Source organism: Colobus angolensis, unplaced genomic scaffold (assembly GCF_000951035.1).
Source record: "Colobus angolensis palliatus isolate OR3802 unplaced genomic scaffold, Cang.pa_1.0 Scaffold78, whole genome shotgun sequence".
NCBI classification, from domain to species: Eukaryota; Metazoa; Chordata; class Mammalia; order Primates; family Cercopithecidae; genus Colobus; species Colobus angolensis.
Window position 1 is genome coordinate 7,408,915 of NW_012121598.1, and position 21,129 is coordinate 7,430,043.

At 46.1% G+C, this 21,129-nt stretch overlaps 1 protein-coding gene across 1 annotated transcript in view; it reads right to left on the reverse strand.

Moving 5' to 3' along the window:
- GNB5 (guanine nucleotide binding protein (G protein), beta 5) overlaps positions 1-12,437 on the reverse strand; it is a 32,446-nt gene extending 20,009 nt beyond the window's left edge. The window contains exons 1-4 of the mRNA XM_011928632.1: positions 12,372-12,437; positions 9,112-9,153; positions 6,684-6,760; positions 375-507 (exon numbers count right to left, since the gene is read on the reverse strand). Coding sequence (XP_011784022.1) covers positions 375-507; positions 6,684-6,760; positions 9,112-9,153; positions 12,372-12,374 — 255 coding nt within the window. The 5' untranslated portion in view covers positions 12,375-12,437. The remainder of the gene's footprint in view (positions 1-374; positions 508-6,683; positions 6,761-9,111; positions 9,154-12,371) is intronic.
- Positions 12,438-21,129: the final 8,692 nt, after the last annotated feature.

Sequence of the window (21,129 nt, forward strand, 5' to 3'; positions counted from 1 at the left end):
TTTTGTATTTTTTAGTAGAGATGGGGTTTCACCGTGTTCGCCAGGATGGTCTCGATCTCCTGACCTCGTGATCCACCCGTCTCGGCCTCCCAAAGAGCTGGGATTATAGGCTTGAGCCACCGCGCCCGGCCCAGAGGAGGATTTTCAATATGCCATGCAGTTTATCTCAACTCTATCAACAATCTAGCCCCAACTTTCTCATGTTATTAAAAATCATAATAATAACTGATGAGAAACAATGGGAGCTTCCCCTTAGAGCAAACTACTGGCGCACACCCATCTTGTTCAGAGAGATGCCAAAAGCTTCCTCTCCTCTCTGCTCCTCTTTAGTGCTCCTTGGCAGGTCAACCTGACACCGGGGGCCGCTTATTTACCTGCATGTCAGAGTTGGTGAAGCTGCAGGCCGACAGGTAGTTGGTGTGCATAGCAACAGACTTCTTTTTGGCGGCCATGTTTTCATTTTTGTCAAACGTCAAGGGATACACAGAACACTTATTATCCAAACCACTAGGATGGAAAGAAAGAAGTACCAAAGGTTAATGCAGAGTAACAGAAAATGTGTCTACTTTCCCAATCACATAAACTTTTCAACATATTCTCTTTAGCAGTATCATATATTGTAACCCTTCCTCCAACTTTTACTTTGAAGATTTTTTTTTTTTTTTAAATAGAGACAGGGTCTCGCTATGTTGCCCAGGTTGGTCTTGAACTCTTGGCCTCAAGCAATCCTCCCTTGGCCTCCCAAAGTGCTAGGATTACAAGTGTGAGCCACTGCGCCCAGCCAGTTTGAAGATTTTCAAACTTACTGTAAAACTGAAAAAAAAAAAAAAAAGTATACTGAATACCCACATCCCTTCCCTTAGATTCACAGACTTAACATTTTGTCAAATCTGCAGGAGCAAATTCTGAACCATTTGACTGCAAACTGCAGATATGACATTTTCCTTCTGAACACTTCCATTTGCAAATTTACATCTCCTAAAAATAAGAACAGTCTCCTATCTACCACATCCTTATCACATTTGAGAAAATCAACAAAACCTCCATAACATCACTCAATAAGCCAGCCATATTCAATCTTCCCCGATTGTTGCCAGGATCCAGGGCCCAACCAAGGCTCGCATATTGCATTCAGTTGTTACGTCTTTTTAAGATCTTTTAATCTAGAACAGACTCTACCTACTGTTCGTTGTTCATGACAGGAAATCTTAGATTGGCTGTGTATAAAATGTCGCATATGGTGGATTTGTCAGATGGTTTCTTAATGGTTAGATTCAAGTACTGTAGAACATTCTGGCAATAAGAGTATCAAGGTGCTGCTGTGTACTTCTTTCTTATTGCTTCATGTCAGAAGGCTTGTAATGTCTCTTCCAAGATTGGTGAAGCCAACTTTGATTACTTGGTTAAGGTGGACCACTAGATATCTCCAGGGTAAAGGTAATTTGCTCATAATCAGTAATAATCTGTGGTGTGGTATTTTGAGACCACAAAAATATCCTTTCCTCAACCACTTTCATACAGAAACTTTGCATGATTACCCTTGCTTGAATCAAATATTACTTTAGGGGTGCAAAAGGGTGATTTATTTTGATAATGTCTTCTGTATTTATTAGCTGGTGTTTTTCTGTAATGAAGAATCCTCCTTCCCACCATCACTGTACACCCATAAATTTTTCTTCTTAATTGTATCATGATCCATGATTATCATTAATACATTTGCTGCTCAAATTACCCCAAATTTGGGGCCTCTTCAAGTCAGCTCCTCTTTTGTTTTGTTTTTGTTTTTTTTTATATATGACGCCTATTGGTCCTTGAATGTTCCTTTGCTTTCTAGAACAAGAAAATATCCTAGGCTCACTTTATTCTTTTCCCCCCAGAGACCTAACCCCAGCCTTACTCTAAGGTGCTCTGCTTTCTTTTTGTGGGGAACAATATTTAAGATGGGGTCACTTTTTTCTGAGGCACTGGGAAAGCCAAGGGTTCCTTCTGCTTTTCCAGCGTCTTGGGAGATGCACAGGTGTATTCTCGGGTAGTTTCTTTCCAGTAATTAGCTCTGGCAAACTTGTTTATAGAATGTGCGGAGGAGGCTGGGCGTGGTGGCGCATGCCAGTAATCCTAGCACTTTGGGAGGCCAAGGTAGAGAGATCACCTGAGGTGAGGCGTTCAAGACCACCCTGGCCAACATGGAGACACCCTGCCTCTACTAAAAATATCAAAATTAGCTGGGCGAGGTGGCACACACCTGTAATCCCAGCTACTTGGAAGGCTGAGGCAGGAGAATTGCTTGAACCTGGGAGGCAGAGGTTGCAGTGAATTGAGACCACACCACTACACTCCAGCCTGGGCAACAGAGTGAGACTCTTTGTCTGAAAAAAAAGAAAAAAAAAAAAAAGAATGTGCAGAGAATGATTTGCACTTAGGCTATGGTAAGGGACAAGCATGCTGTGGACTGTGGTCCTCCCTGACCCCTGAGCTGGGATCTGTCCTCCCCGTCCTGAGTAATTTCTGTTGAGATACTTATTACTTAGGGTTATTCGCATTGGTATGAGAAGCAGGAAGATTTTGCAGGGTGATGCATCCAGTGTTGAATCTCTGCTTTAGTACCCAACTAATGTTGTGATCTTGGTTACGTATTCATCTTTGAATTCCATGACGACACCTGGCCCAGTGCCTTGCACACAGGAGCTCCTAGTAAGTATACAATACCTAACTGAAAGCTTCTTGGGGACACGGCTCTTAAATAAGAAATACTTGTATATATAATCAATTGACACATTTGTTGGGGAAAGGGGATTGTGCCAATACCATTTGGGTTTTAGCTTTCAAGTTTGGAAACAACTGAGCGAGAGACCCAGGAGCCAGGTAAATTAAGATAAAAAATAACCCCATTATTACCTACGATGACATTTAGAGAATGTGGCATCAGTGCAGGTCTATGTGATAATACAGTTGCAGGGATGTCATACGTCATGGTTGGGAAATGTTATGTCAGACTTATCACTAGAAACTCAAATGAATCACAGCTGCTCTTAGCAGTTTTGGGAAAGGTCTGGGAAGGGGAGATGGTACTTCTACCTGCGATAAGGAGTATTAGTTTCATCTTTGATGCTCTCTCATCAACTAGACTCCCATACTTTAAAAAATACCTTCATAAGTGTTCATACCTTGAACTTTCTCTGCTTTGGCCCTTGTAACAGCCAGTGAGGCAGCCAGGAAAGGTGCTAGCACCCCACATGGCAGGGTGGGGAAACAGATGACAAAGATCAGGGCGCCAGCCATCCCTCCACTCTGAACTCTGTGTCTGCACCAAGCTAAGTTACCAGAAAGCTATCTATCTGGGCCTGGTAATGCCGCTCTCTTCCTTCCATCTCACTACCCTCATGGGAATTCTTGCACTGCATTCCATTTAGTGAGGGTAAAATTAAGAAACAGCCACAGCATCATTTCCTAAACTACTGCTGAAGACGTTGTTCACTGTTATCATATTCACTATACACTGCAGAAGGGCCTACCCAATATATTCTTTCTACAATTTAGAACTACGTATCTAATAGTTCAATATTGGACACTGAAGGATTATGTAACACACCCAGCTCTATGCATCTGCTAAAATTCATGTCCAATTAGAAACGTATTACCCTAGGATTTAAAAAAATGTGGAGAACTTATGATTCCTACTGAGTAGTGAAGAACTGACACTGCAGAAGAGGTCTGGCTTTTGCCTTCAGCTACTTGGAAGTGATCTCTGGGCCCCTGGAATGTCCTCCCCGGTAAGAGTGGCTTGGTTTGCTTGGGGGCTTTGGCCACCAGTTTAACAATGTGCTTTATGATGGGGGCTTTCGAATGCGTCATATCAGGTCTGATCTCCAGAGGAACTTGAGACTAAAGGTATCTGCCTGAACTTCTAGAGAGATTGGAGACTAAAGGTAAACCACACAGGCAGTGTGTGGTCAAGCTCCCAATAAAACCTCTGGACACCTAAGGCTCAGAGGAGCTTCCCCAGCTGGCAGTACTCTGCATGTATTATCATACACCGTGGCCAAGAGGAAACAACGCTGTCAGCGACCACCCCAGGGAGACGATGACTGGCAGCTCCATGTCTAGATGCCTTCTGGCTTCTGCCCCAGGGGTCTCTTCCTTTGGCTGGTTCTAATTTGTATCTTTCCACTGTAATAAAACTATGGTAGTAAGTACAGCACTTTCATGAGTTGGCGAGTCGTTTTAGAGAATTCCTGGGGTTGTGGGGACCCTCAAATTTGCAGCCAGGATCTGAAGTAAGGGGCACTCTTGGAACTGTGCCTGCTAACTGTAGTTGGCTAAACTCCTTTGTACCAACCTTGTAATTGTGGCCTATTTCTCCCTTGCTTGCTTTCTCTAATAGATGTGTTACACATGTAGTACAAATATATATATACATGTGTGTGTATATATATATATGTTTACATATATATCTTTTATTATAGCACCTCTTATCCTTTTAGGAAGTAGATGGTAATTAATTTTATATAAATACTGGCATCCACCTATAAAGTGGAGACATAATCCACTTTTGAGCTATTTTAAAAATTAAAAAATATGGGCCAGGTGCAGTGGCTAACACCTGCAATCTCAACACTTTGGGAGGCCGAGGCAGGAGGATCACTTGAGGTCAGGAGTTCGAGACCACCTTGGCCAACATGGTAAAACCCCATCTCTACTAAAAAAAAAAAATCCAAAAATTAGCTGGGCATGGTGGTGCATGCCTGTAGTCCCAGCTACTTGGGAGGCTGAGGCAGAAGAATGGCTTGAACCTGGGGGGTAGAGGCTGCAGTGAGCCGAGATCGTACCCCTACACTCCAGCCTGAGTGACAGAGCAAGACTCCATCGCAGAAAAAAAAAAAAGTGAAATACATGTATGTGAACATGGGCTCCAAAGGGACATGTGGTCTTGGCCACTGGAAGAAGAATGAGAATATGTCCCCAGTGCATCCACCCAAAGGGTGGGGACACTGGAGAAGATGGTTGGTGTGACTGGCTGAAGAGGGCTCCAAAACGTTTGCTTGGGGACTCGGGCTTTTCCTCTTTAAAATAAAATTCTTTCTTCCTGATTATAAAGAGAAAAATTCCCATAGTCCCATCATCCAGAAAGAACTACTATTTTATTTGGTATAGTTCCTTCTAGCCTTTATAATATGCCTTTTTTTTTTTTCTTCCTTTCTTTAGACAGAGTCTCGCTCTGTTTCCAGGCTGGAGGGCAGTGGCGCGATCTCAGCTCACTGCAAGCCCCACCTCCCCAGTACACACCATTCTCTTGCCTCAGCCTCCCGAGCAGCTGGGACTGCAGGCACCTGCCACCATGCCCGGCTAATTTTTCGGATTTTTAGTAGAGATGGGGTTTCACCATGTTAGCCAGAATGGTCTCGATCTCCTGACCTCGTGATCTGCTCGTCTCAGCATCCCAAAGTGCTGGGATTACAGGCGTGAGCCACCGCGCCTGGCCTAATATGCCTCTTTTTAAAAACATGGCTGAGATATTGTTGCAGAAATATTTTGAATGGTCTCAGAATTGTTCAACACAGGGACCAGGAATTATGTCGGTTTCGGTTCTCATTGCCAAACCTGTTAAACTGAGCTCCAGGAGAATAGGGAATAAGGCACACTCTTCCTAGTAATCTTGATGCCCTTTTCACATAGTGTAATTAAGAATTTTCCTTTTTAATGGCTGTATGATATTCCATTCAATTCATGTACCACAATTCACTTAAGTTTTCCTGGATGGGTATGTTGGTTCCTTTTTTCTTCCTCTTTTTTTTTTTTTTCTTTATTTTATTTTTGAGACAGGGTCTCACTCTGTCACCCAGGCTAGAGTGCAGTGGCATGACCACAGCTTACTGCATCCTTAACCTCCCAGGCTCAAGCAGTCCTCCCACCTCAGCTTCCAGAATAGCTGGGTCTACAGGTGTATACCAACACATCCAGCTAATTAGATTTTTTTTTTTTTTTGTAGAGACAAGGTGTTATTACCACATTGCCCAGGCTGGTCTCAAACTCTTGGGCTCAGGTGATCTTCCTGCCTCTGCCTCCCAAAGTACTGGGATTACAGGCGAGAGCTATCACATCTGGTGTTTTTTGCTTTATTTTTAAAAATACTACAACTAATGTCATTGTCCATATGGCTTTTCTATGTTTTGGATCATTCCTTTCAAATGAGTTCCTGGATGTGGAGTCACCAGATCAAAGGCTATCAGTTTTTCAAGGCTTCTGACAGACATTACCAAATTGCTTTCCAAAATGTTTGCAACGTTTATAGTTCTGCCAAAAGCATTTGAGAAAGGAGATAGGTTTGAGAGATGAAATAGGTTTGAGATACTGTCAGTTTGTAATGAAAATAATTATGAAAGAGAGTTTTATGGTTCTTTTTTTTTTTTTAAAGACATAGGGGTCTTGATTTGTTGCCAAGGTGGACTTGAACTCCTGGGGTCAAGTGATCCTCCCACCTCAGCCTCCCAGGTGGCTGGGATTACAAGCAGGCACCACTGTGCCGGCTTCCGGTTTCTCCTTTGACCAAGTTCAGGGAAGGATTTAGCATGCTGCTTCACAAGTAAACTACAAAAACTACGAGTTCTTGTTTGCTTGTTTTTGCTAAGAGAACAGTATTTTATGGTTAACACAAAATTTGAAAAGCTGCTGTAGCTCCAACTTACCCACAAGCAATGGCACATCCCGACGGGGCATAAGCACATGCCATCACCCACGTGCAGGGCATAGTGACCGCGTGCTCCTGAAACACAGCACAGAGTGGACAACTAGCACTTCCACACAAAACTCTTTTTTTTTTTTTTGAGATGGAGTCTCACTCTATTGCCAGTCTGGAGTGCAGTGGCACAATCTCAGCTCACTCCAACATCCGCCTCCCAGGTTCAAGCAATTCTCCTGTTTCAGCCTCCTGAGTAGCTGGGATTACAGGCATGTGCCACCACGCCTGGCTAATTTTTGTAGTTTTAGTAGAGATGGGGTTTCACCATGTTGGCCAGGCTGGTCTCAAACTCCTGACCTCAAGTGATCTTCTCACCTCGGCCTCCCAAAGTGCTGGGATTATAGGTGTGAGCCCCTGTGCCTGGCCACAAAAATCTTAATGTTTAAATTTTAGAAAATAAAATCACCAGATGCCTACTGAATTACATTACAGTTTCAAAAGGAAGTGGTAGAGGGTAAAGATGGGCTCAAGACTTATGAGGGGACTCTCATAATCAACTTTATGTCACATATTCGAAAAGTTAAAAAGCTCAACTAGCAAAAGCAAAACAAAACAAAACAAAACAACCCTTCATGTTTTACTTCCTTCTTAATGTCATACTCCCTTTGTTCTTCTGCCTGAGTATCAGGGCCCCTTTGCTTTGAAAGGTATGCCCAAATCTCCTTTCAGATACATATGTTTCCCTGTTTACTCTGATCTCCATTTTCAAAATATATTCTGGAATGACTTTTTATAGATGTATTTTCAGTTTGTTTACTTGTGAGTCTGCAAGAGCCTGTGTCCACTGTGGGACCTAAACCATCCCAGGGAAGGTATGAATGGGTGCGGGGAGGGGAGGGCGATCTACGGTTGTGCCCACAGATAATGAGAACTGGTAAAATGGAAATATTAAGAACTAAGCGCGACAGTCCCTGGCTTCTGGCTTCACAGAGGAGAGTAAGAACCACCGTGGGCACAAGCGGCTGGCCTGCACGCGGTCGCACATCTTGGTGGTGGTGAAACCAGGACCAGGATCCACGTCTCCCATGGGAATAAGACCTCAGGCTCAGATGTATTGGAAATATGGCTCTGTTGTTTGCATATCTGCGTGCAGGAGGACAGGGGTGACTCAGCCAGCCAGCAGCCAGGGACGGGCGCGCTTAGTTCTTCATGCTTCCAATGTACACTCAAGTGCTGGCCTTCTTCTCTGTTCTATGTGTTTTTGTGGGGAAACACAGGCCCCGATACTGCCTGCCCAAATACTATTATCAATAGCAGTCTTGTAGGCTTTCAGAGGCCAAGAATAATCTACTGCTCTCCAGAGAACGAGCTGAGGTAGCCACTGTCAGCACAGGGTATCCCAGGCCCCCTTCCTCACAAGTAATGGCTGTATTCCCTGCCACGGGCCACAAGTGGCACCCTCGGCTCCCCAGAAATCAGTCTGTGCTCTAAGCCATGATAAGGTGTAAACAGAAGCAACTACACTCCTGCACAGTCCAGAAGATGCTGAGGAGTTCTGGGAGAGACAGAGGCTTCCAAGGAGCTAGGCGCTGTATAGCAAAGCCCTGCGCAAATTGTTAAGCTGTCATTTGTATTCCCCAGGAGACTGACCATTAGGGACTCGACTCTACAAAACGGTTCTGGCCCCTCACTTGATCAGGTCATGTCACCAGCTGCTTCCCACGACAGTGACTAAACACCTCCGACAATGCGGAATATGGCTGCTGTTCACCACGAGACAGAGACAGGTCTCACGTTTTTCACAGCATAAAGGAAGGCTTTCTAAATAAACATAGGAATTCTTACTTAATACACAATACTCTTTGCTGTAAATGCCAATGCAATGCAGGTGTGCCAGCATACCTGCACATAGGTTTTGGTCTTCAACTTTCATTAAGAGCTAAAATTTAAATCTAAGTTGAGCTGTGCATGCCCAGACCAGACTTGCAAGGGGGATCAGACTGCATCACAGGGTAGTTCTGCCCAATCCCACTGCAGCCTCATCTTCCCCACCCTCCATGTGTTCATTCCCACAGGGCTATGGAGTCTGGTCAAACAGAGGGGAGGGAATGGAGGATTTCGGTGCCTCTTATCGCTCAGAAGACAAATAGTACATGCAGTTGCACATGTGGACGCAAGTTTTCCATGCTCTGCCCATTTCTGTGTTGGTACTGGCAGCCCCTATAGTGGCTCTAATAGTCCTCTCGGGGTGAGAGGGGAATAAATGCTGCAGTGGGTTGGCTGAGCTGTTCAAACACGGATGGGCCATCCCTCGAGAAAACTGCTTGCAGGGACACTTGGAGAAAAATCAGGACAGGGCCGGGCAGCTGGACCAGAGCACCTTTAACTAGGCTGGGGTTCTGAAGTGCCTAATGTGGCTGGGAACAATGCCTCACCTTGTTCGTGGTGAAGGAATCCCACACGATCACCTTCCCATCCTGGAGGGAGAAGAGCAAACAGTTCAGAGGTTGTCAAGTTCTTACATATTACTGCTGAGAATTCCTCATAAAAGCTGTGTCCAGCAGGGCAGTGTGAAGTGGAAAGCCGGAATGAGGATCTGGATAATCAAGACCCCCTAACCTTCCATGAAAAAAATCGGAGTGAGTGCGGGAGGGGCTGGATGTCCCAGTGGAGCTGAAGGATTTCAACCTTACATTCCTTGGAAAGATACAACAACAGGAAACAACACACAGACACTTCTTTCATACCATTTACAAACCATGCACAAACTGTTGGTACACTATCATCACCTGCCATACCCTAAATGTCAACAAATTATACAGAGGAAAGATAAACCTGACATTACCTTTAGGGACCTGACAGGTAAATAATAAATCTTTTTCTCCCACAACTTCTCCACTACTTTGTTCTTTCTCCCATTTGCTTTGGAGCCCATGGTCCCTGCGGCACCATCCAGGAACCCCTCTCCCCATTCCCTGTCCATTTCTCCGCCAGGGACAGCTGTGGAGGGGGCTGAATGGGCCTGAGATCAGTCTAATTCCTCCAGGGGCTCACAGATGTCACAGCTCCAGCTCTGACATTTCGCACCTACGCTGAGAACAACGTGCAATATGCGCCATCGTGGTGGGAACCCCTGTGGGCAGCTGTTCAGTAGGCAAACGGCGCTCCCTGCCAGGGTGAACGCAGAGCTGGCCCTGCCACAGAGAATGCTGCCACTTTCACTGCAACCCAGCTGCGGTCTCCCGTGGGTGTGGGTTGTGACTATAGCATCATCTATTTGTAATGAAAACCCATTAGAGGTAAATCCATGTGAGCCCTGGTCCCTGCAAAGCAGTCCTCTGCCCAGACAGTGGCATGCAGGTTGCTGGGCAGACAGTGGAAGGAGACTGGATCTTCAGGGATGGGAAATCTACAGCCTCTATGGCAGGCTTGATTTTTTAATAACTCAAGCCATTTGGGGCCAAATTTTGGCGAATGAGGTGGCAGAGATATGGATGGAAAACATCACTTAAGGGCAGAAGCAAGATCGGATCTGCAGTGACACAGCTGCTTGCTTTGCATGATCTGATGGAAGATTTCTGCGTTAACGCCATGCATGGCAGATGGACCCTGAAGCAAGGTCAAAGTTGGTGGTTTGGGGCCTTCTGAGATTCCAAAGCACATTGGTTCTTCTGGTCTTAATTTCTGCCTAAATGGCCACACACAATGTGTGGGGTGGATTCGGTAAGCCTGTAGCACAGAAACTGGAGTGGGGCCACACGCCTGTATCATGGGGTCCTCCGCACCTGGAGCCCCTAATGGCTGGGGACTGGTTCCATGCACTGCCCACATCAGTGACCACGTTAGGGGCTTCTTCCACCTCACTGCCTGCCTGTCCCCCCATGTGTGCTCTGGAGTCCCCGTGTGTGCCACCCACTGTGTGCTCTGGGGTCTCATTAAACTAAGTGTGGTCTCCTCGGTGAGCACAGATTTATGTGCAGGGGCCTACGTACCAAGACAGAAAATATGCTTCTACCCTCAAGCCTTAATCCCACGTGGCTGGGGTGATTACTCTCCTGCATCTAAGCAGGAAGGCTGCTGATGAGCCCAAGTCTGTTCCAGAGGCTTCCTGCTTTCCAGCCTCCTCCCCACACCCACATCCACCTCTTCCAGCTCTGGAACAGAGCAGGATGGACAGGGTGTGCCCAGTCCTGCTGAAGGTCCTCCCTTCCAACAGCAGCATGTGAGTGACAGAAAACCCAACACAGAGCCTACCTTGTCTGGATTTAAGAAGTCAAAAGGCGGCCGGGTGCGGTGGCTCAAGCCTGTAATCCCAGCACTTTGGGAGGCCAAGACGGGTGGATCATGAGGTCAGGAGATCGAGACCATCCTGGCTAACACGGTGAAACCCCGTCTCTACTAAAAAAATACAAAAAACTAGCCGGGCGATGTGGCGGGCGCCTGTAGTCCCAGCTACTCGGGAGGCTGAGGCAGGAGAATGGCATAAACCCGGGAGGCGGAGCTTGCAATGAGCTGAGATCCGGCCACTGCACTCCAGCCCGGGCTATAGAGTGAGACTCCGTCTCAAAAAAAAAAAAAGAACCCAAAAGGCTAGAGAGCAACATGGATATCCTGATAAGCACCTTGTAAGAATAAGCTCTTGAAAAAGACTAGAAAGAAGTGCTCTAAAATAATAATAACGGGCAGGGCAAGGTGGCTCATATCTATAATCCCAGTGCTTTGGGAGGCTGAGGCAGGAGGATCACTCGAGCCTAGGAGGTCAAGGCTGAAGTGAGCTGCGCCCCAGCCTGGGTAACAGAGTGAGACCCTATTTCAAGAAAAGAAAAAAGCAAAACAAAAAATAATAATAATGGTTGTGACAGGATGGTGGGAGTAAAAGGTTTTTATCTGTTTTATTTTCCAGTGTTTCTTTAATATAGTAAAATACATGTGATAAATGTATTTTGATCTTAAAAAAAAGCAAGTGCAATGTGACATACTAGATTTGTAGGTAATCCAGGAGAGTAATAACATGTGTCCTATCAAATGCAAAACTGACACAGACATTACAGGCTGTGGATTCTCTAGAGTATATCCAGTTTTACAAGGGTTATAAAATAAAGCAAACCAACCTGCTTTTGGAAAAACTGAGCACAAGGCAGGGGTTGGGGGAAAACTATGCTGATCATAAAAATATGATTTATGGAAAGAATAAGATTTTGAGAAAAAAATAAACACTCCCACTCTGTTGCCTAGGCTGGAGAGCAGTGGCAAGATCTCAGCTCACTGCAACCTCTGCCTCCTGGGTTCAAGTGATTCTCCTGCCTCAGCCTCCCGAGTAGCTGGGATTACAGGCTCCCGCCACCACGCCCTGCTATTTTTTGTATTTTTTAGTAGAGATGGGGTTTCACCATGTTGGTCAGGTTAGTCTTAAACTCCTGACCTCAGGTGACCCATTCGCCTCAGCCTCCCAAAGTGCTGGGATTACAGGCATGAGCCACCACGCCAGGCCGAATATCTCTTTTTTTATTGAGACAGGGTCTCACTGTGTTGCCCAGGCTGGAGTGCAGTGGCATAATCTCAGCTCACTGCAGCCCTGACCTCCTACACCCAAACAATACTCCCACCTCAGCCTCCCAAGTACCTGGCACTACAGGCACGCACCACCATGCCCAGCTAATTTTTTATTTCTATTTTTATAAAGACGAGGTCTCACCATGTTGCCCAGATTGGTCTTGAACTCCTGGATTCAAGTGATCCTCCCGCCTTGGCCTCCCAAAGTGCTGGGATTATAGGCATGAGCCACCATAACCAGCCTATAGAATATCTCATGTGACTTCAGTTTATAGCTTTATGTTCAATACATGTTACATAAAAATAGACATCAAAAGTACTAAGCTGTGGGAGCCAGACTCCAAGTGAGACTTGGACTCCAAATCATTCCAGCCTCTTGAGAGTCACACTTTTCTATAGTCTCTTTCCTCTTTATATCAGGGTTGTTCTGTGTGATCAACAGAATACAACAGAAGCAATGTCACCTCTGAGGCCAGGTCATGAAATATGGCATGACCCTGCCTCTGCCCCTTCTTGTGGATCACTCACTCTGGGAGAGGCCAGCTACCATGTTGTGAGCAGGTCCAATAGTGAGGAACTGAGGCCTCCAGCCAAGAGCCATGTGAACAAGGCACCCTGGAAGTAAGTCTCCATCTCAGTCCAGCTGTCAGCAACCACAGCCCCAACCAACATCTTCACACAACCTCACAAACCACCTGAGCCCGAACCACCCAGCGGAGCCACTCCTAGACGCCTGGTTCTCAGAAACCATGCGAGATAATTAAGCTGCTAAATTTGGGGGTAATTTTTTGGAGTAATAGATAACTAATAAATAACATATAAAATAAACTACGTAAATGATACGATTTTTAAAATTGTATTTTACGAGATATGTATCGTAACATTGTTCTTTACAACATAAGAATCGCTAAACTCCTTAAATTGAAAGAAAGTCATTGATAGAATCTTATGCCCTCAATTTGGGGGGGAAAAAAAGAAAAAAGAAACTATTTAAAAAATGGTTTCATTTACAAATAAGACTTCGAAATTATTTTCAATGGCTCATCACACTGGTTAAATATAGTCTACACTGTTTCAACTATTACCAACTTCAAATCTACCCAAATTAGTGAAGTTCTACAGTATGCAAGAGAGTTCTTTATGCTAAATCACATCCTTTGGAGAATGAGCAAAGTCTTACAAAGATCAGAAAAGGGCTTTTGGAAAGGGACAGCTCTCCTCCCCCTTAGCTATAAAATCCAAAACCCGCTCACCCGTTATGCAGCAGGTGTGATGACATACCTGTGACGAGCTCACGATCCTCCTCTTATCTTTGCACCAGTCCATGCACAGGACTTTGTTCCCATGGCCTTTGAGGGTCCTTCTGGTCTTCATGACAAACTGCCCCAGGGCCTCTACCCGCTCCGCCACCTGGTGCACTGGAAGGACAAGGCCATAGTCAGTCCCCTTGCTAAGGACCAGGTTCTAGGCTTTGGGCTGGCACAGCACAGACACAGGCTCCGCACAGGGAGGCAGCCCCATGGATTTCCTCCGTAAGAAGCCACAGCTTGATTCTCTGATTCTTTACCATTACATCCTAGCAGTACTCCTTCTTTTAAGATCAGTAGAGGGTAGAGACGACAGTGCCATTCTCTCTTTGTGTTTAAGGCCCTATATTTTTCAAAGCACTTTTATCTATGCATGTTGAGGGATTAACAACAAGACCACCTCATATTCATAAAGCACTGCATAAAATTCTTCCCTTTAAGGGCCACAGCTCCGAGAGGAGGGCAGGACAGGCAGCAGAGTGAGACTGCTATACCCATTTAGCAGGTGGGGAAACTGAGACTCACAGAGGTCATCTGGCTAAGACAAGTTCATACAACCACCAGCGAACCAGGGTGGGGCTTCTGGTTCTCTTGCCTACCACTCTCACATCACAAGGAAAACTGACTTTACAAAACTGTTCCAACAGGACTATAAGGTACACCCTGCGGCTCTAGCCCTGGCTGTGTCTAGCTGACCCTCTGTGTGCCTAGCACTGGCCTGGACCGTGGCAGGTACCTCATACACATGGTGCAGGAAAGAATGAACCAGCGAAATGCCAAGCAAGCTGTCTGCAAACCGCATACCTGTGAGTTTACTGAAAAACTTACCGTCCACAGAAATCAATGCAATGTCCTAAAAGTCTGAACACACGATCCACTCATAGCACCACTTATACCAGAAAGGAGATCCAAAAGTCAATCTCTCAGGGCTGGGACAACAGCTTCTTTCCTGAGGCCAAGGGCGAGCTTTCTAGGGGCTTGTAGAGAAGCTGAGACTCATGAGTCTGAGAGGGACAAGTTCATAGGAAATGGCTGGAAAGTCACAAAGACCAGCTGGTCTAGACCCTTCATCATGCAGGGGAGGACGCCGAGGTCTGCAGGGATCCTGCGGCCACTCCCCACTTCCCTCTCTTGTTGGTGGTATGTGAGAAGGAGAAGCCAGGGCTCTGAACTCTCCATCTACATCTCCTTCTTTGAAACCTCTCAGCTGGCCTTTCTTCAGGCAGGTGAGGAGGGTAGAGGGCATTTTCAGGGGGGAACAGCCTAGGCAAACAGACAGAGGAACAGGGTGGGAAGAGGCAAGGTAGCTGACCCTCATGTCTTCCCAGGGAGCTGCTGAGGCTTGACGGGGCTGTGGTCCATTTCCCTTCAACTGGCAGCCTGCGCCGAGAGGGGCCGACTCTGTGGTCTGAGTTCTATGACAGCAGCATCCCTTCCTGGGAAACTCTTCCTCCCATCCTTCCCTCCCCAAAAAGCTTCAGTGTGTATGTCCTAAAAATAAAGAACTCTCTTAAATAACCGAAGCATAATGATCAAAATCAGAAAATTAATGCTGAAACAATACTAATCTACAGACTTATTGAGATACTGCCTATTATCCAAATAATAACCTTCACAGCAAAAGGAAATCCATGGTCAGAGATTGAATTCAGTTGTCATGTTTACTGAGCCCCCAGTTATTTGATTCCTTCTTGTAATGTGGTCTGATGCTTCCTTGAGATTAGTTTGGGTAAAACACGTTTGGCAGGGACACAGAGATGGGGTGCTGAGCTAATGTCACTGCCTCCTGCCTGGGCACAGGAGTCCCACTGCCGGTGGGGTCACCGGGGATCATCTGGTTAAGGGGGCACCTGCCAGGTCTCTCCACTGAAGAGTTACCATTTCACCTTTTGTAATGAAAATCCAAATGTAAAAATACTTGCTAAACTAGGCCAGGCGCAGTGGCTCACACCTGTAATCCCAGCACTTTGGGAGGTCAAGGTAGGTGGATTGCTTGAGCTCAGGAGTCTGAGATCAGCCTGTGCAACATGGTGAAACCCTGTCTCTACCAAAAATACAAAAACTTGGCTGGGTGTGGTGACACATGTCTGTCATCCCAGCTGCTTGGGAGGCCGAGGTGGGAGAATTGCCTGAGCCCAGGGGCAGAGGTCACAGTGGGCAGAGGTCGTAGTGAGCCAAGATTGTGCCATGCACTCCAGCCTGGTTGACAGAGCCAGACTTTGTCTAATCAAACAAACAAACAAACAAAAAACCTAAAAATCTTGCTAAACTCTAAAGTGCTACATGAGTGTTCAATTATTATGCCATTGCTTCTGCTAAAACATTGCATTATTTACTGCCACAAAACAGCATATTCGTCTTTTACAGATATGTTCTTTACAAAATACATCAAATGAAGTTTAAAAACAGACTGAATTTTCCAAATTCTTATAGTTATAGGACTTTTTCTTTTTTTGAGACGGAGTCTCACTCTGTCACCCAGGCTGGAGTGCAGTGGCGTGATCTCGGCTCACTGCAACCTCTACCTCCCGGGTTCAAGCGATTCTCCTGCCTCAGCCTCCTGAGTAGTTGGGATTACAGGCACGTACCGCCATGCCCAGCTACTTTTTGTATTTTTAGTAGAGACGGGTTTCACCATGTTGGCCAGGATGGTCTCGATCATCTGACCTCGTGATCCACCCACCTTGGCCTCCCAAAGTGCTGGGATTACAGGAGTGATCCACCGCACCCGGCCATATAGGCCTTTTATATAAGGCTCTATAGACCCAGAGTTGTGAGCATATTTAATTTAGTATTTTACTTTGGAATTTTATATCAATATTATTGCTGCTTCCCCCAATTCAGCATTAGGACAGCCATAACTTTTTGATAATTTCCCTTTTAATAAAAAAGATGATTCACCCCACCAAAACAGGGCCCTCCTTACATAATGTGAATTTGAATAGATCCCAACTATTAATTATTTTTTCTCACTACATTTTTTTTCTTCCCACATGTAGATCACTGCCAACCCACTCCATCCTGTTTCTATCTGCCAAATTTTGCATCCACAGAATTAAAAACAATTTTTTAAATTAAATATTAGGAAGTTTAAAAAAAAAGACCTAGAAATGAGCTGAATATGTGCTGGGTATTATTTGTGCGAGCTTGGTTCAGGGAAGATGTGGTTTCTCCTTTGCCTTCTGGAGGATCATTCCTCCAGGATTTAATTTTTTTTTTTTAATGTTGAATATAACCAGTTGGTTTCTATAATAAGAATTTGCTAGAATATAATGGCAACCTGTTAAGAAATTCCACTAGCTCCAGGAAGACAGGAGTGCTGTCTTGTTTGATCTTCAGAGGCAAAACTGGAGCAAAGCAGTTAAAAATCCAGGCTCTGGATGTGGGGGCCTGGGTCAAAGCCTGGCTCTGCCACACACCAGCTGCACTACCTTGAGGAAATACTTTCTCGCCACCTCTCTTCCCCTGTGGGGTTGTGGGGACAACTATTCAAGCCTGGCACAAAGGGAACACTTGATAAGGGTTGGCTATGACATTCTCCAGCTCGGCCTACAGTGAGTACCCAGTAATATTTACTGAAGGAATAAACGAAATGCTTAGTATTTACTCAATTTCAATCAATGGCAGCAATCCTAAGCAGCAGTTTTTGGTGGGCCAACAAAACAAGCAAGCCTCTTTCCCTTCTTTTTCTGTACCTCTCCCTATCCCTAATCCATCATCCCTACTTCAGCTGTCAAGCAACTCACCACTTTAGCAGGGCACGCTCACTAGCACTGGGAGTGGGAGGCACACACATGGTTTCAGACCTATTTTCTGATCCAAGGAGCTCACCAGCCTTTTGTTTTTAAAAAAGTTCCTTTTTTTCTTTTCCCCCTCCTGGCCCTATCCTGTTCCCTGAGCAACTTGGATTTGGTCGTTACCACGCACAAACCCTTATGCCATTTAGATACAGCTCAAACTCTTTCCTAGTTCATTCCAGTTCAGTCTGTGCCAGCCTCTGGAACCACCCAGGTATATGAGAGTCAGTCCCTGCCCTCACTGGAGTTCAGAGTCAAGGGAAGAGATGGAGCCATAACGATGATTTCCACACAATGTGGGACTTGCTAAGCAAGATGTGTGGACACAGGAAGCTCTGTCCCAGAGGATGGGGCACTGCATTGGGCCTTTTGGGGTGGCATCTGAGTGCAGGTGAAAGGATAAAAAGGTGAGTCAGATGAGAGGAGGTCCTAGGTGGGTACACTAAGCTGAGGAAATGGCAAAAGCAAAGGCCCAACAATAACACTGATGTAAAAATTTTTACATCAGTATTTTTTAGGGGTGAAATAAACAACTTGATTGCAGAGATAGGGGTAGGTGCGGGCAAGTAATGGCGCTGTACCCCCATGACAGAGCTCATTTATCCCACGGTGACAGCAGCCTGCTGTCATCAGAGGAGTGGCGTGGTCGGATCTGCCTTCTCATGACTATCTGCGGCTGCAGCGCTGGAGGACAGCGTTGGCGGAGACACCACTGGAGGAGGGAAAGCGGGGAAGAGACCCCTCTTCTTTGGCAGGCCCCTCTGCAGCGGACACACCTTCTGCTGCACCGCCCTTCGCTGTAGTCCCTCCAAGGTCAGACTGGAACAGCCCAGAAACTGCTCCCTGTACCTGGATGTTCTCCTTCCCATGTCCAGGGAGAGGACACCTGCCTCTGTGGCCTCCAGGCTTGGTTGGGTCCCATGAAGCTTGAGAGGCTGAATATTCTGGATGCCAGTCTAGACCAAGGAATCAGAATCCAAGTCATGGGAGGAACTCAAGAGGAAGTGTAGGCCAGTGAATGTTTGCTGCTTGAATGATGGTTCCAGAATCTCTACTATGTGTCAAGAACTGTGCCAAGTGCTTGGGTACAGAAAAGAGTAACCAGTCTCTGCTCTTACTGAGCTCACAGTCTGGAGGGGCAGACCTAGGTCAGCACCCAGGTAACAACTACAGTGCAGTGTGATGGTGGCTGACAGAGGCTGTCACCCAGGGTCAGGGAGCCAGAGGGGAACAGGGCTGACTCTGCTGGCAGGCGTGGTCATTAGAGGGGATGTCACTGAAGCCTGGTTTGAAGGATGCCTAGGAGTTGGGGTGGAAAAGGGTAGGTGGGAAATTAGCTTCTTTTTTTTTTTCTTTGTGCAGGGGGTGGGGGATGGAGTCTCACTCTGTTGCCCAGGCTGGAGTGCAATAGAGTGATCTTGGCTCACTGCAACCTCTGCCTCCTGGGTTCAAGCAATTCTCCTGTCTCAGCCTCCCGAGTAGCTGGGATTCCAGGCCCATGCCACCACACCTGGCTAATTTTTGTATTTTTAGCAGAGATGCGGTTTCACCATGTTGGCCAGGCTGGTCTCGAACTCCTGACCTCAAGAGATCCACCTGCCTCTGCCTCCCAAAGTGTTGGGATTATAGGCATGAGCCACTGAGCCTGGCTGGGAAATCAGCTTCTTAATGTCTACATTTGTTGCTGTTTTTTAGGAAAACGGCAATTCATGGGACCCAATTCATGGGAGTGTTCTGAGGTTCAACTGAGAAGGCAAATTAAAGTGCCTAACAGGCAGCTGGCAGGCCAGGAGTGGCAAATCTAGAGTTGGTGTACTAGGAACTGAGAACTAGAAGACTGGAAAAACATGACCTGGAGAAAAAGGGGGCTTTTGAAATGGCAGACTCATGAAAACTAGAGATCATGTTTAGAATAGCAGAGAATGGGTGAGTGAAAAGAGGGGTTGTGAATGGAGAGATGGTTTTGTCTTGATTGCCTTTTATAGAATTATGGAAGTAAATGTATATTCATTGAAAATTATCAGAAAATAAAAATATATGGTCACTTAGAATTCTGCTTAGCCCGACCATTCTTATCATTTGGTGTGTACCCTTCCAGCCTTTCCTCCACATATGTGCACACACATATATATGTGTGTAAGCAGAAAACATGCCACATAAAATTTGGGGGACTACAGGCATGGGATTACAGGCGTGAGCCACCACACCCAGCCTATCTATCATTTTTAGTGACTGCATAACACTCCACTGTATACACATACTGTAATCTCTGACTTTCCTGCTGGCGGACACTTACTTTGACCCAGGGCTACCATGATACCCTTGTACTGTATTATCTCCTTAGATAAATTCCAAATCATTGAATTGCTGAGTCAAAGGGAAAGCATATTTTTTAAGGCTTTTGATGTATGTTACCAATATCCACCACTGATTGTGTGTCTCCTGGGTGACGGGCGCTGGGCTGAGTGCTTTACACAACAGCCTGAGGACAAAGGCTTTATCTCCATCTCCACAGATGAGGAGCCTGGAGCTCAGAGAGGCTAAGGACCTCATGCACACATACTTGGATCCCTAAGAACATTTACATATCTTCAATAATGGGCGAACCTGTGGGCAGGTGGTTCTCATTATCTAGAAAATCGAGGAGTAGGTGAGGCATTGACAATGGTTTCTTAGTCCAGGAGACATCCTAACTTTGGATCCTCCATGCCTCTGCTTTTTTTTTTTTTTTGAGACAGAGTCTCACTCTGTTGCCCAGGGCTGGAGTGCAGTGGTGTGATCTTGGCTCACTGCAACCTCCACCTCCCAGGTTCAAGAAATTCTCATGTCTCAGCCTCTCAAGCAGCTGGGATTACAGGCATGCGCCACCACGCCTGGCTAATTTTTGTATTTTTTTTTTTAGTAGAGATGGGGGTTTCACCATGTTGCCCAGGTTGGTCTCGAACTCCTGGCCTCAAGTGATCCACCCGCCTCGGCCTCCCAAAGGGCTGGGATTACAGGTGTGAGCCACCGTGCCTGGCCATACCACTTTGATGTAGCCAGATCAATGGGTCACAGAGCTAGAGAGCCTAGATTAGGAGTGAAGAAACCTGCCTGGGTCTTGGTTTGGCTGCCACTTGGCTGGAAGAATCATGGAAAGTGAGACACAGAAGAGACCTGAATGACTCAACAAGCAAGGACAGAGCACCTTTCACAGGCTGGTCCTGTGCTGTGCGCCAGGCGGAACATGATGGACGGCTCCCAACTGGATGGAACTTGGAGTTGGGTAACTATGTGGAGCGGTAGTCTTCAAGCTCCCATTTTACTTGTACGAGTCTCCCCCAACCGCCTCTGCTTTGGCTCATAGACAAAATCTTACCAGAAGTCCAATATGGAAAACAGATGAAGGTAGAACTGAGCTGGTGAACAGTGGAGGGAGGGTGACGGCCAGACACAAAGGCACGTCTACCCCTAAGTTCCAAATATCACGTCTACCGCTGGAGTCCAAACAGCAAGCGTGAAGGCCAGTGAGCTACACCAAGCCCCCTCGCTTCTCAGAAAAGGAAAACGGGGCCTGAGGGAAGAGCACAGTTAACAAATAAAAGGTGAACACATGTCTCCTCTGGGCCTGCACCCTGCTCTGTAAAATGAGAGTATTAGAGTGTATCTCACAGGGCCTTGGAAATATGATATAATACTGGCCAGATCTTAACTTTTCTTTTTTTTTTTTTTTTTTTGAGACAGAGTCTGGCTCTGTCGCCCGGGCTGGAGTGCAGTGGCCGCATCTCAGCTCACTGCAAGCTCCGCCTCCCGGGTT